The sequence below is a fragment of the Palaemon carinicauda genome, chromosome 3 (assembly GCF_036898095.1).
Source record: "Palaemon carinicauda isolate YSFRI2023 chromosome 3, ASM3689809v2, whole genome shotgun sequence".
NCBI classification, from domain to species: Eukaryota; Metazoa; Arthropoda; class Malacostraca; order Decapoda; family Palaemonidae; genus Palaemon; species Palaemon carinicauda.
In genome coordinates, this window is record NC_090727.1 from 121815267 (window position 1) to 121828524 (window position 13258).

General features: G+C 33.1%; 1 protein-coding gene and 1 pseudogene across 1 annotated transcript; one reads left to right on the forward strand and one right to left on the reverse strand.

The window, feature by feature from the left end:
• Positions 1–352: 352 nt before the first annotated feature.
• On the forward strand, positions 353–4104 carry LOC137637847 (rhodopsin-like; annotated as a pseudogene).
• Positions 4105–11355: 7251 nt separating this feature from the next.
• LOC137637848 (rhodopsin-like) lies at positions 11356–12483 on the reverse strand. The gene has a single exon (XM_068369957.1). It carries the CDS (start codon positions 12481–12483, stop codon positions 11356–11358), a length of 1128 nt encoding a protein of 375 aa, XP_068226058.1.
• Between the last annotated feature and the right edge of the window lie 775 nt (positions 12484–13258).

Sequence of the window (13258 nt, forward strand, 5' to 3'; positions counted from 1 at the left end):
GAAAATAGTATAAGTTCACATACAAAATAGCATATCAATAAAACAATATAATAATAATAATAATAATAATAATAATAATAATAATAATAATAATAATAATAATAATAATAATAATAATAATACGTAGGAAATTGCCAAGGTCACATTTATTCCTCAGTGAACAAATGGTATCTACAGTAGACCATTAACGTTAGTCGCTTGATCAACTTCAATGGTTGATTGCACTGCTTGGTAAAAGGATTCCTTCTCCTCGGACGAGCAAACGACTGTTGGCTTCTCACTTGACATGAGGGAGGGAGTGAAGTATATAAAAGAGCTTCGCTTCTTCCTAACTTTGCTCATTGCATCGAGGAGTAAATCCCGGGCATTATCTCCTTGAAGCTTCACGCTACGAACTCCTAAATTATCTCGACAAGGTGAGTGTTCCATTATTTGGATCCTCAATTTTCATTTATCATCACAATATCTCTGTAATCGAGTAAGCACTTGTTGTGGCAAATCATCCTGACATTAACCAGTAGATTTATAATCTTCAAAATATGTAGAAAAAAATCACAAAATGTAAGACAACGTTTACACATCCCGTTAGATTTCTCATTTATTTCCAGCGTCTCGCAAATAATGGACTTTTTCTTTTAAGATATATTCGTTTATAGAGAAATTTAGTTTGACTCTATGGAGAGTCCCATGTCACATGTTGCTGGATCAGTAATATATTCAATTTATCATCTTAAGCCCTTTAAAAGGTATAATTAATTTTTGGCCAAAATACCGTTCTCGCATCAATTTCTAAGATAGAATATAGAACGATATTTTTTTCTGCATAATTCTCTCTTTCATAACATTGAAACATTCAAATTACAAATGACAATATCTTGCTAATAATGTTAGAGTAATTATTCTGATATTTATCACCTCCATGAGGATATGTTTGAAAAATTCTGATCCTAATAAAAGTTCATAAACTTAATTTTGATGAATTGAAAATGACAATAAAGAAGAAAACGATGCAAAAAGCAATTGGAATTATCATTGCTAATAGATAATGACAACCTACTGTTCTTTAAAATGGTAGTATCTATTTTACAACACACACGTCCCATGCACCAATATATCTAGGCAACTAATTAAAGTTACTCCAAGGTTATAGACATATGTGTACGTATTTGTGTGTGTACGTGTGAGGGTGTCAATAGATTCCTAGCTCCAAGCACATTTTTTTTTTCTTTTTTTCTGCCAGAAAGAATAAAACCGCTTCTTATAGATATTTATGATGCTTAAAGTTCCCGGTATATTGCTGCAAACTCTTGGAAGCTAATGAACGTTAGGCAGACAGTTATCTTTAAAAAAAAAAAAAACTTTTACTTTTCACACGATTCACCAGCAATATCAAAATTTTCATATTTCAGTGAGTCATCTATTCAGAAAAAAATATTCGTTCTTATCCCCATTGGAACGCTGTGGATGTACACACACGCACACACGCACACTCACACACACACACACACACACACACACATATATATATATATACACACATATATATCCATACATATGTATGTATATACAGTATATATATACATATATATATATATATATATATATATATATATATATATATATATATATATATATATATATATATATATATGTGTGTTGTGTGTGTATATATATATATATATATATATATATATATATATATATATATATATATATATATATATATATATAAATATATATATATATATATATATATATATATATATATATATATATATATATATATATATATATATATATTATTTATAATCATATTTGTAATTCTTACATAAAATAAACACGATTTTTTACACGTTAGTAACTATTGTTACTGATATGGTTCAGTGGTAATTATTATTTTAGAATTGCCATACATATGAAGTTAACGAGTTCTGAAATAATCACCAGCTTAGGATGATTGCATGATCATTAGTCATGCCATATAATATGACAGAAATGTTTTAGTCACTTACCAGGAAGAATTGCAAAATCGTCAGAATTTTTTTCTTTAGTATGATGATTATTGTATAGTCATTAGACATGTCAGATGGATGAGCAATTTTCGTAATAGTCACTAAATTAGGAGTGTTGTATAATGGTTAGATATTTCATATAAGATGAAAAATTCTCGTAATAACAACCAACTATAGGGCTCTTATATATTTGTTGAAAATACCTTAAGACGTAATCAGTTTTTGTAATATTTTCAAACGTGAGATTTTTGTTAGATTCTTAAACATATTGTATGTGATTAACCAATTTTGTAATAATCACTAATCAAGGATTTTTGTAAAACTGTTAGACATTTTTAACGAAATGAAGGATTCTTAAAATAATCACTGGATGTGTCATAGAATATGTAACATTTTCTAAATGGTCACTAACCTGGAATTTCCGTAATAATCTTTAACTTAGGATTGTTTTGAAGTAACTAGACTTGTCATTAGAGATGAAATATTTTCTTATTGATCACTTCCCAAAAAAAGTTATATAGTACTGTATTACGACATATCATATGTGATGAAAGATTTTTGCAGTAATTGCTAACATAATATTTTAGACAAATCATTAGACATGTCATATTTGTAAAACTAAATTACTTAAATTCTTATGTAAGTCATTAGATGCGATAAATGAAATGCCTGACTTTCGTAATAATAAAAATTAGGATTGTTGCAGAGTCGTTAGGCATGATATATGACAAGAATGATTTACGTAATGATGACTAACTTTTGATTTCTCTTTACTGCGTTACAGATGGGTTACTGGGTTGATCCCTCCAACATGGTTGGAAATAGCCTCCAAGAGTCCACGAACCCATACGGTAACTACACTGTGGTCGACAGGGTTCCTCGAGAGCTTTTGAGCTATGTAGATGATCACTGGTACCAGTACCCTCCCATGAACCCACTTTGGTATAGTTTAGTTGGCGTATGGATGTTCATGATGGGCACTCTTGCAGTCTCTGGTAACTTCGTAGTCATCTGGGTCTTCATGAACACCAAATCTCTAAGGACACCTTCAAACTTGTATGTAGTGAGTCTGGCTGTCTCTGACTTTTTCATGATGGCTTGCATGTGTCCACCAATTTTGATAAACTGCTACTATCAGATGTGGTCTTTCAGTGCTATCTTCTGCCAGGTCTATGCTGCCATAGGTTCAATCTGTGGAACTGCCTCCATCTGGGCCATGGTGTTAATTACAACGGATCGTTACAACGTCATTGTTAAGGGTATTTCAGTAAACCTTTGACCACCGGTAGAGCCATGTTAAATATTCTCTTCATCTGGGCTCAAACTCTTTTCTGGTGCATTCTGCCATTCTTTGGGTTCTGCAGGTATGTCCCAGAAGGTAACATGACTGCCTGTGGTACAGACTATCTTACTGATGATCTTTGGTACCACATTTACCTCTGGCTCTACACTATTGATTGTTTCTTGTTCCCTCTGGCTTTGATCATTTACTCTTACGTCTTTATCTTAAAGGCTGTTGCCACTCATGAGAGACAGATGCGTGAACAGGCCAAGAAGATGGGAGTCAAGTCTCTAAGAAATGACCCAGAAGCCAAAAAGACATCCAACGAATGCCGTCTAGCTAAGGTTGCACTAACAACAGTTTCTCTCTGGTTCATTGCATGGACACCCTATTGCATCATCAATATTGCTGGCATGCACTACAAGTCTATTGTCACTCCTCTCTTCTCCATCTGGGGTTCCGTTTTCGCAAAGGCCAATGCTGTCTACAACCCTATTGTTTATGCCATCAGCCATCCTAAGTACCGAGCTGCTATGGAGAAGAAACTACCTTTCCTCTCCTGTACAAGCGAAAGGGATGAGGAATCCACTCCCTCTGAGACCACCTCAACCAATGAAAAGTGCTGAGCATTTCACGATTACCTGTTGATGACCGAATTGCAAACCATAATTGGGTGACGATCTAATTTTGAGGCGTGATTTGAGAATGACCGAACTGCAAACCCGACATACTTGACTACTGACTAATAAATCGAGATGCATCTCCGACCTTACATGAAATCTTAAGTTGAATAAATTCCTGCATCTAGAATTACTTTCATTTAATCCCTTTTCACATCATGAAATATAGAAATGTAAATGAACGGAAAACATAGTGATTTATACACATCTGTCTGTGTAAACTGAGAAATGTTATAGGAGCATAAAATAGAAGATTTATTCACAAGAAAAACATTATTTATAATCTAGACGGAATGATATGGAAGCATAAAACATCAGAACAATGGGATAAAAGAAACTTAAATGAAAGCAATGTGCATAAATGGTTCTGTGTCCCATAGAAGAGTTGGTTACTCACCTAAAGTAATGACTCCGAAGTCGGTAAATTATACCTGTTACATTTTTTAAGCTTCACTTTTTAATTATCAATGCGAGTTCAAACATTCGAAAGTCTTCAAGTTAAAAACACTTTCAAACCCCAAAAGCTTAAGCAAGGTAATGTAGATATAAAAGCCTAATAATTAAGCGATGATATATTTTGTATGAAATAAAATTATCATGTAAAAAAAAGAGAGAGAGAGAGAGAGAGAGAGAGAGAGAGAGAGAGAGAGAGAGAGAGAGAGAGAGATAGAGAGAGAGAGAGAGAGATCAGTCATCTCCCTATAAAGAAATACCTACAAAATGAATATCATGGTAATTAGAAGTATGGGTAGTTGGTATTAACTTTTGACGACAAAAATCTTAGATTTTTTTTATCAATCAAGAAAGACTGGACAACTTCAATTCAGTTTGCTAGCTCTCCATAGAACAGAGTATTGTGTCTTGTACTGTATTGTAGCAAAAGTCACATTGAGAAAGGTTACGATTTTAATATCCCCACATTATGTCAAAGTAATATCATGGATATCTTTATTCCACTTCGAGGAAATCGAGGAAATAAGTCTTAGAGCAATTTTCAGTGGGTTAATCATGGTAATTCTAGAATCTATTTTGGTAAACAGTAAGTATCAATTTCTCTAAAGGCGATGAGGTAGCAGATATGTTTTATCTTTCCACTTGACAACCTGTACCATCAAATTGAAAAAAAAAGTCAAATGGCAGAGTTATCTCAAAATAGCCCGGCCGAAACTAGTTAAGATAGTTTGACTGGGGCTCTATTAAGTGCTGGAGAAGGACGTATTAAAAATATTATATATAATCATTGCTCCTGAGGGGAATTTTTTTTCATGCTTGTAATATTTTGTAACAAATAAACAATAATGAGATTATATTTCTTAAATAAAAGCTAGTTTGAATCATTTAAAGAGAGCATGATGAGATATGTTCGGTGCGTAATTTGGAGGGCTAATCTAAGACACAGTATTCATGTATATATATATATATATATATATATATATATATATATATATATATATATATATATATATATATATATATATATCACAGATGTAGTTTTTTACCGTTTTGAAAAATGAAAACAATATTTTTCCTGGATGGCTGATAACTCAGAGAAAATCATTCGATCTTACCATCGAACAAATCATGGAATTCTCAATATTTAGTCTAAGGATCTATGCAAACTGTATTTTATAGAATTGATTGCTGGCATATTTGTTTTTAGTCGTTTATACTGTTGTTTCCCAAAATAAACTTGTCTCGTCGGTATAAACAAAGTTTAATGTTTTTCTCTAGCTAAGACTGTAGGCTATATACTGCAGCGTGTTATATTGACTTCCCATACAAAGAGGGCAGGTCAATTAAGAAAAAATGGCCTTTTCCCCTTATCCAAACACTTTGGATTAGGAACGAAGAGAAAAGCCCCATTTGAAAGAATTAGTAATTTAAGTGAATATTGTAATGGTGCAATACCATTTAATTAGTAATTCGCAGGTGACTTTAAAGAACAGAAGAATTAAGGTTCAAAGGTCATTCATGAATGGTAGAGCCAAGGGGGCAGGACAATGTTTGAGAGACTGACCACATACACATATGATCAGTGCCCAAGTCCTCTCTCGATCCAGGGAGGACCAGGCAATGGTTGCATATGACTCAGCAAGTAGACCTTCAATATATGCTCTCCCAAACTGACCATCCCTAGATAATAAGAATGCCCAGGACTTATGGATATGCATTTAGCCAGGGGAATTGGTCTCAGTGTCAAAGTAGTAGAAAATGGACACAATGCACGTACCAGCAATTACCAGTTGATATAAAGTATAGGAATGAAAGTCTATTATGGCAATCATGGGAACGAAAAGTAAAGTTGAAATAAAACTCAAATGGAACAATAAAAGAAAGATCTCTACAAAAATCATGAATCGCTATTTTAGCTGGTGTTCCTTACAAGTGCCGGGACAGATAGAAGAGAAGGGCAATTTTACCATTTTTACCATTTTTAGTGATGAAAGAAGGGTGCTACAAGCTTTTGAAGCTTTTAATGCCAATAACCCTTTAGTTTTAAAGCTATAAAAGTGCCTTTTTATAATTGGGCTGAGAGGTATAACAATTCCATTTTGTTGGGGCTCAGCGCAGATAGTTGTGTGTGGGAATGAGAAAGCAGATTTACTAGCAAAGAATGCTGCAGCTGAGATGCTACCAGGAAGGTATCCCATCCTCAGTAACAAATTTTTACCAATCATTAAGAATTTGTCTTACGATAATTGGCAACAGCATTGGGATAGTTAAGAAGGAAATCAAATTAGAGAAATAACGAATGTTATGTCTTCTTGGAGGTATAACAGGATACCCCAGAAGTGGAAGACTAATCTTTGTCGTCACCGCATTGGTCATACTCGGTTGACGTGCGAATTTCTTATGACTGGGCAACATCAGCCATATTACGATGACTGTTTGGTACCCTTGACAGTGAGGCACTTGTTGACAGAATACCCTACTTTTAACACCTCAAGAAATAGATATCTGTTTGAGGCTCGAGGTGAAGAAGGCAGGTTCATCCTTGACAAGATTCTTGGACATGCTGCGTCATGCCACGCTAGTGGCTTTTTTTTTCATTTATCTCAGAAGCAGGTCTTCTGGAAGCTATTTAACCTTTATAAGGATATCTCTAATTTTGCTGCATTAAATTCCCTTTTATTGTTTATTTATAACAAATGATATCAGCGTCAATGACCTTAGATGTCAGAATGCCAGAAAACTTCAATCAATCAATCAATATACAGGAGAGTTAGGTAGTTGAACATTTGACTGCTGTTGCGCTCCCAGACACCTGTCGTCCAGACAGGAGTAAAATGGAAATATCAGACACCCGGACATTCAAGAATTTATATGAGTGACTGTACCTGAGTTGGCCAAAGAGGAAAAGTACCACTGGATACTATCCTGTTATTAACCATCAAATTACGTAACTTTTACTATGACCGAGGAGTAATTAGTAGTAGAGATATATGTGACTTCAATGAAGAGGAAAAATTAATAGAAATTCGCAATGAAATAGAAAAAAAAATTAAACTGTGATAACCTTATTATTAAATAGAAAGAATTTGTCATCTTAGGTACTTGGTAATAGTCAGGCAGAGAAGACAGGCAGTTAACTTGTATAGAAGGGTTGGACAGTAAAAATTCTGAGAATTTACTTCAGCAATTCGTATGCAGAGACATGTTAAATAAATTAGTCTAGCACAGAGAAAAAGAATTGAAAAAGCAGTTAACATATTGTGTAAAAGGTATTGAACACTCTACCAGAAAGCTTTAATAATTAACTCTCTCATATTGTCCAAGATATGGTAATGTAGCTCAAAGACTTCCGTTAAGTAGAAACAAGGTTGAATGCAGTTATTCCCAAGTATGTATATCGACCTTTAAAACGCAGTACCCTGCATTTTTCAAAGTTAGAAGGATGGTTTGGGATAATAAATGTTGAAGAAAAGCCAAGATCAATATTCAGTGCCACTTGTGTAAGAAGTATAGTAAACGGAAACGGGTTAACAAGGTGTTATTGTTCTGTAATATTTAGTTATATGATACAATTGGAAAACTTATCAGAAATAGCCTATTTTACCCATGAATATTATTCTGTAGCTGTAGACTATTAGAAAAGCATATCACGACAAAAGATTCCAAAATATAAATAACAGAGTAATGTATTAAATCATTTGGATAAAGGAAATTGCAGTAGTAGAAATTAATTATTCTAGTCTTAAATGGAAAATACTTGGTGAAACATCAATAGTTCATTCATCAAAGTAGAAGGTAGGGAATTTGTATTTAGGTATATTCATGAGTCACTAGCAAATAAAACAAAGGTTGTACAGTATACAGTATGTTGAAATCAAAAGAAGATTCAAAAGGTGACCAGTGAGGTGAAACCGAGACTCAGATGCTTCTTTTACTTTTGCAGGGAAAAGCAAGATATTGTCATATGGTTTGATTCTGTTCTCAGGAAATGTAAACTTAATGGTTATAGTTTCCTGAAACTGTTATTCTATGATGTAGCAGGAAAATCTGATATTGATAAAAATACTGCCATTTTTTTGATAACTGGTTATTTGTATTGCCAAAGGATGTATGATAAATGTAGATATACAGGCAATATATCTAAGTACGTAACAAAAGAATTTCTAAACTATGTATTTTGAATATTGGTTTATGTTGATTTTGATTTAAACTTTTTTTGTAAAAATAAGTTCATATCTTCATTTTTCTACACCTTTTTTATATTTCCGAAAGAAAATAATTACACAAATAATGTAAATCAATAAAATGTAACTGTATTTTTATAATGAAAAAAACTGTAGAAGAAATTATTAGAAATGTGGCCAAGGGAAATAAAGAAAAAAATGTTAATAAGTTTCCTAAAACACCGATTATTAACCTAACCGTTGAATACACCGAAAATTCGTTCTTTGCTAATATTCTAATTTAGAGAACACCAGTAAAACCCTTTAAAAAGAGACTGTTACAATATTTTAATGACAAATTATGTGATAACTATTATAAATTTGACATGAGGCAGCACATTTGATACTATATGTTTATTCAGTCATACAAATCATAAATTGAACGATAAAATCAGCTATAGCCTTAGAATTGAATGTGAAGCCTTTAGTAAGTCAAAGGGCAGACCATATGATAGAGAAATGTGCTAAAAGATGAATGATTTTTTTTTTCATGTGCTCATGTACTTAGATAAAAAACCAATCAAGCAGGTTGAAAGAAGTACATCTCCCTATTTAATGGAGAAAGCTTTCTTAGAGATTATAGCCATCGCATGTAAAATCTTTCCCCTTGCTAAAATTATAACTTTTTCAAAGTATATTCATTTGCCAGATGTAAAATAGTGTGTAGAGGAACCTGAGACCAACTATAATAAAAGGGTGTCTAAGCTCCATTTCTAATATTGTAAAAGAGGAGGAAATCTATCCTTCTCTCCTTATCGATAAAGAATAAAAACTCTCAAGCGATATTATTTTTATTAAACAACATCTTAGATGAAGCAGTTGACGAATCATCAGTTAAGTAATGAAAAACCTCAAGAATAGATTCCCATGTAATTGAAATATAGGAAATGAGGAATTTCAGAAAATTATAAAAACCACTTCAATGGAGAGTACTATTTTTATATGAAACATACTAAAAGATCTTCACCTGGAACTTTTGAAAAAAAAAAAAAAAAAAAAAAAAGAATATCTAATAGGAAGATCTTCCCACGAAGGTCATCTAGAAAATAAGTTTCTATCAATATATTGCAATAAAATATTGATATTCTGGGGTGTGAGAGCAACGAGTTAAAGCTATTGTCAATAATTGTAATTCTCCAGGATAAGTGAATATGAAAGCTATAGAACTCTGCAAAATGACCAAGAGAGGGTAAAATAAAGGCTGTCTTCTATGTCAGGTTCATAATATTATCAAATATCCATCAGTTTAGTCTACTCATCTGGAGGTAGTGGCAGTACAAATCAATCTAAAGAATATTGTCAAATAGGCTCCTTCTATTCACGACCAAGTGATTATATAATGATTTATGATAATCTAGTTGAGGAGTTTCAAGATTTCCCTCAGTCATACCTATTACTTCTCAATATAAATGGTGGGAATCTGCTATTAAGCAGTTTTAAGAAAATATAAAGGGAAAGTAATGCAAGTAAACTTATATTATTTTTTCTGCCAAATTAGGCCATCGTAATAAAATACCTGATCAATTAGCAAAATAATATTCACTGAATTTAAATAACCTTTGTGCTATAATTTCTTGTCAGGTACTTGAAATTGGGTTAGAGATGTATTGCAAGAAAATTGGAAAACAATAAGAGAAATATTTTGATAGAGATTGCAAGGTTGACATCTCCTAGGTAGTATAAAAGCTAGCCAAGGGGGATGGAGACAGTTTTTTTTTTAATTAAAAAAAAAGAAGTCATACTTATCTAACCAAAAGATTTTAATGGCTTAATGGTCCCTTTGAATGTAAGGCAGTTGCTGACTGAGTACCCAAGACTTGGGAGCCTTAGAAGTATATTTTTCTTGGGGTTATGATACAAAGATGAAGTAATGTATGATGCCCGTGGTCTTTATAATATAATGCAAAAGATGGCATTCGATAAGCGATATAAATCTGGTATTTAGCTTTTGTTGCTTTGAATTTATTTCAATGTAAAAACAAGTATATATTAAATGATGTGGTCTTTTATTAACATTCTCTAACTGCCAATTGTAGTTATGACCCTGGATTACACATACAGTAATCATTAATTCACGTAATCAGAGAGATGTACATTATATTGCTTAAGCATTTTTTATCAAATGTGTGGTTTATAACTTTAGAGAAATATATATAAAGTCACTGTTGATAACTGGTTGTTAAGAAACAATTATAAATTAAAGAGTAAAGCTAAGAAATGTGACATATAATTGACGTGATAATGATGTTGTTACTTCCATCTGCCACCATTTTCTATAAATAACCCCAAAACCTTGATTTTCACTGGAGGTGACACATTTTTCATATAATATTTGTATCATTTTGTTTAATTATCTAATTTCATTAAACTAATTATCTATAATTCCAGATTACTAAATCATTATCACTTTTCTTTAACTTTTGATTTCATTTGGGTCTAATATTCCTTCATGTAAGTAAAAGAAGGGTAATCGTATTTTTCCTTTTATGTATGTATTCATATATAGGTTAAAATAACTAATTCTAGATGCAGGAAATTTATTCAAACTACCATTTCGTATAAACTCGAAGAAGTTTCTCGATATGATTGCATATCTTCAAGAGCATGAGATTTAGAATTCCATCAACTTGGAGTTACGCTTCACAATTGGATCGTCACCCAATTATGCTTCGTAATTCGGTAGTCAAATGGTCATTAGAAAATATTTAGCACTTTTCATTGGTTGATGTGGTCTCAGACACAGAGGAGTCTTCTTCCTTCTCAGTTGCACATGACAGACAGGGCAGTTTCTTCTCCATAGCAGCTCGGTACTTGGGATGGCTAATGGCATAAATGATAGGGTTGTAGACAGCATTGGCCTTTGCAAAAACAGAGCCCCAAATGGAAAAGAGAGGAGTGACAATAGACTTGTAGTGCATGCCAGCAATATTGATGATGCAATAGGGTGTCCATGCAATAAACCAGAGAGAAACTGTTGTGAGTGCAACCTTAGCCAGACGACATTCGTTTGATTTATTTTTGGCATCTGGGTCGCTTCTCAGAGACTTGACTCCCATCTTCTTGGCCTGCTCACGCATCTGTTTCTCGTGAGCGGAAACAGCTTTTAGGATAAATGCATAGGAGTAAATGATCAAAGCCAGAGGAAGCAAGTAACAATCAATAGTGTAGAGCCAGAGGTAAATGTGGTACCAAAGATCATCAGTAAGATAGTCAGTACCACATGCAGTCATGTTACCTTCTGGGACATACCTACAGAATCCAAAGAATGGGAGGATAGTCCAGAATAGAGTTTTAACCCAGATGACAACGAAAACGTTTAATAAAGCTCTTTTGGTGGTCAAAGGTGTTCCAGAAATGCCTTTTACAATGACGTTGTAACGATCCGACGTAATTAACACCATGGCCCAGATGGAGGCAGTTCCCATTGTTGAACCTATGGCAGCATAGACTTGACAGAAGACAGCACTGAAAGACCACATCTGATAGTAACAGTTTATCAAAATTGGCGGACACATGCATGCCATCATGAAGAAGTCAGAGACAGCCAGACTCACAACATACAAGTTTGAAGGCGTCCTTAGAGATTTGGTGTTCATGAAGACCCAGATGACAACGAAGTTACCAGAGACTGCAAGAGTACCCATCACGAACATCCAGACGCCAACTAAACCATACCAAAGTGGGTTCATGGGTGGGAACTGGTACCAGTGGTCATCAACAAGGCTTAAGAGCTCTCGAGGAACCCTGTCGACTACAGTGTAGTTACCATATGGATTAGTAGACTCTTGAAGGCTATTTCCAACCATGTTGGATGGATCATCCCAGTAACCCATCTGTAACATAGAAAAAAATCCAGAGCTAGTTTTACGAAATCATTTTATCTCATATCTTATTTCCAATATATTAGAAAAACTACAAATGCCAAAAATTAGCAATAACTATGATATTAAGAATTCGAATAGGCATAGTAGCAATTAAAAATAGGACTAAATAAGAGACTTTAGAGCCTTTATATTTTTTCTATGTGGATAATTACGATTATGTCTCTCTAAAGATGCATGAGTTTAGATTTTGTCATAATAATTTTTTAAATTTAAGCATTATAAATATGTAGTACAAACGATGGGTTGTCATGCTCACAAAGTATGTCCCAGCTTCGAAGGAATCTTATAAATAACAGTATTGTAGGTTTCTTATACATATATAAATGATGTAATGAATCGTAATTTGAAAGAAATTCTAACTCGTAGAAATCTATGACTAACAAAGTTATAAGATTTATTACAAAATAAATAAAAGCTTAAAGAGTTTTGTTTTACCCTTCCTAAAACATACATGATAGATTGAAGAGGTAAACAGAAGAATGCTAATCTTGCAAAATTTATTTCTCCTATGTTCAGCATCAATAATAATATAATGTTATGGTAATTGTAGTCTGTAGGACCTTTACTTGAGTTTGTTAACTTGAGATACATGAAGCAAATGATGACAATATTGGAATAAAGAGATAATTTTATGCTGACGATTTTCATGAAAATTCGTTACGTTACCAAAATAAATTTAAATGGTAAATGATATGTTTATAACTTTTTGATCGTGAAGATAATT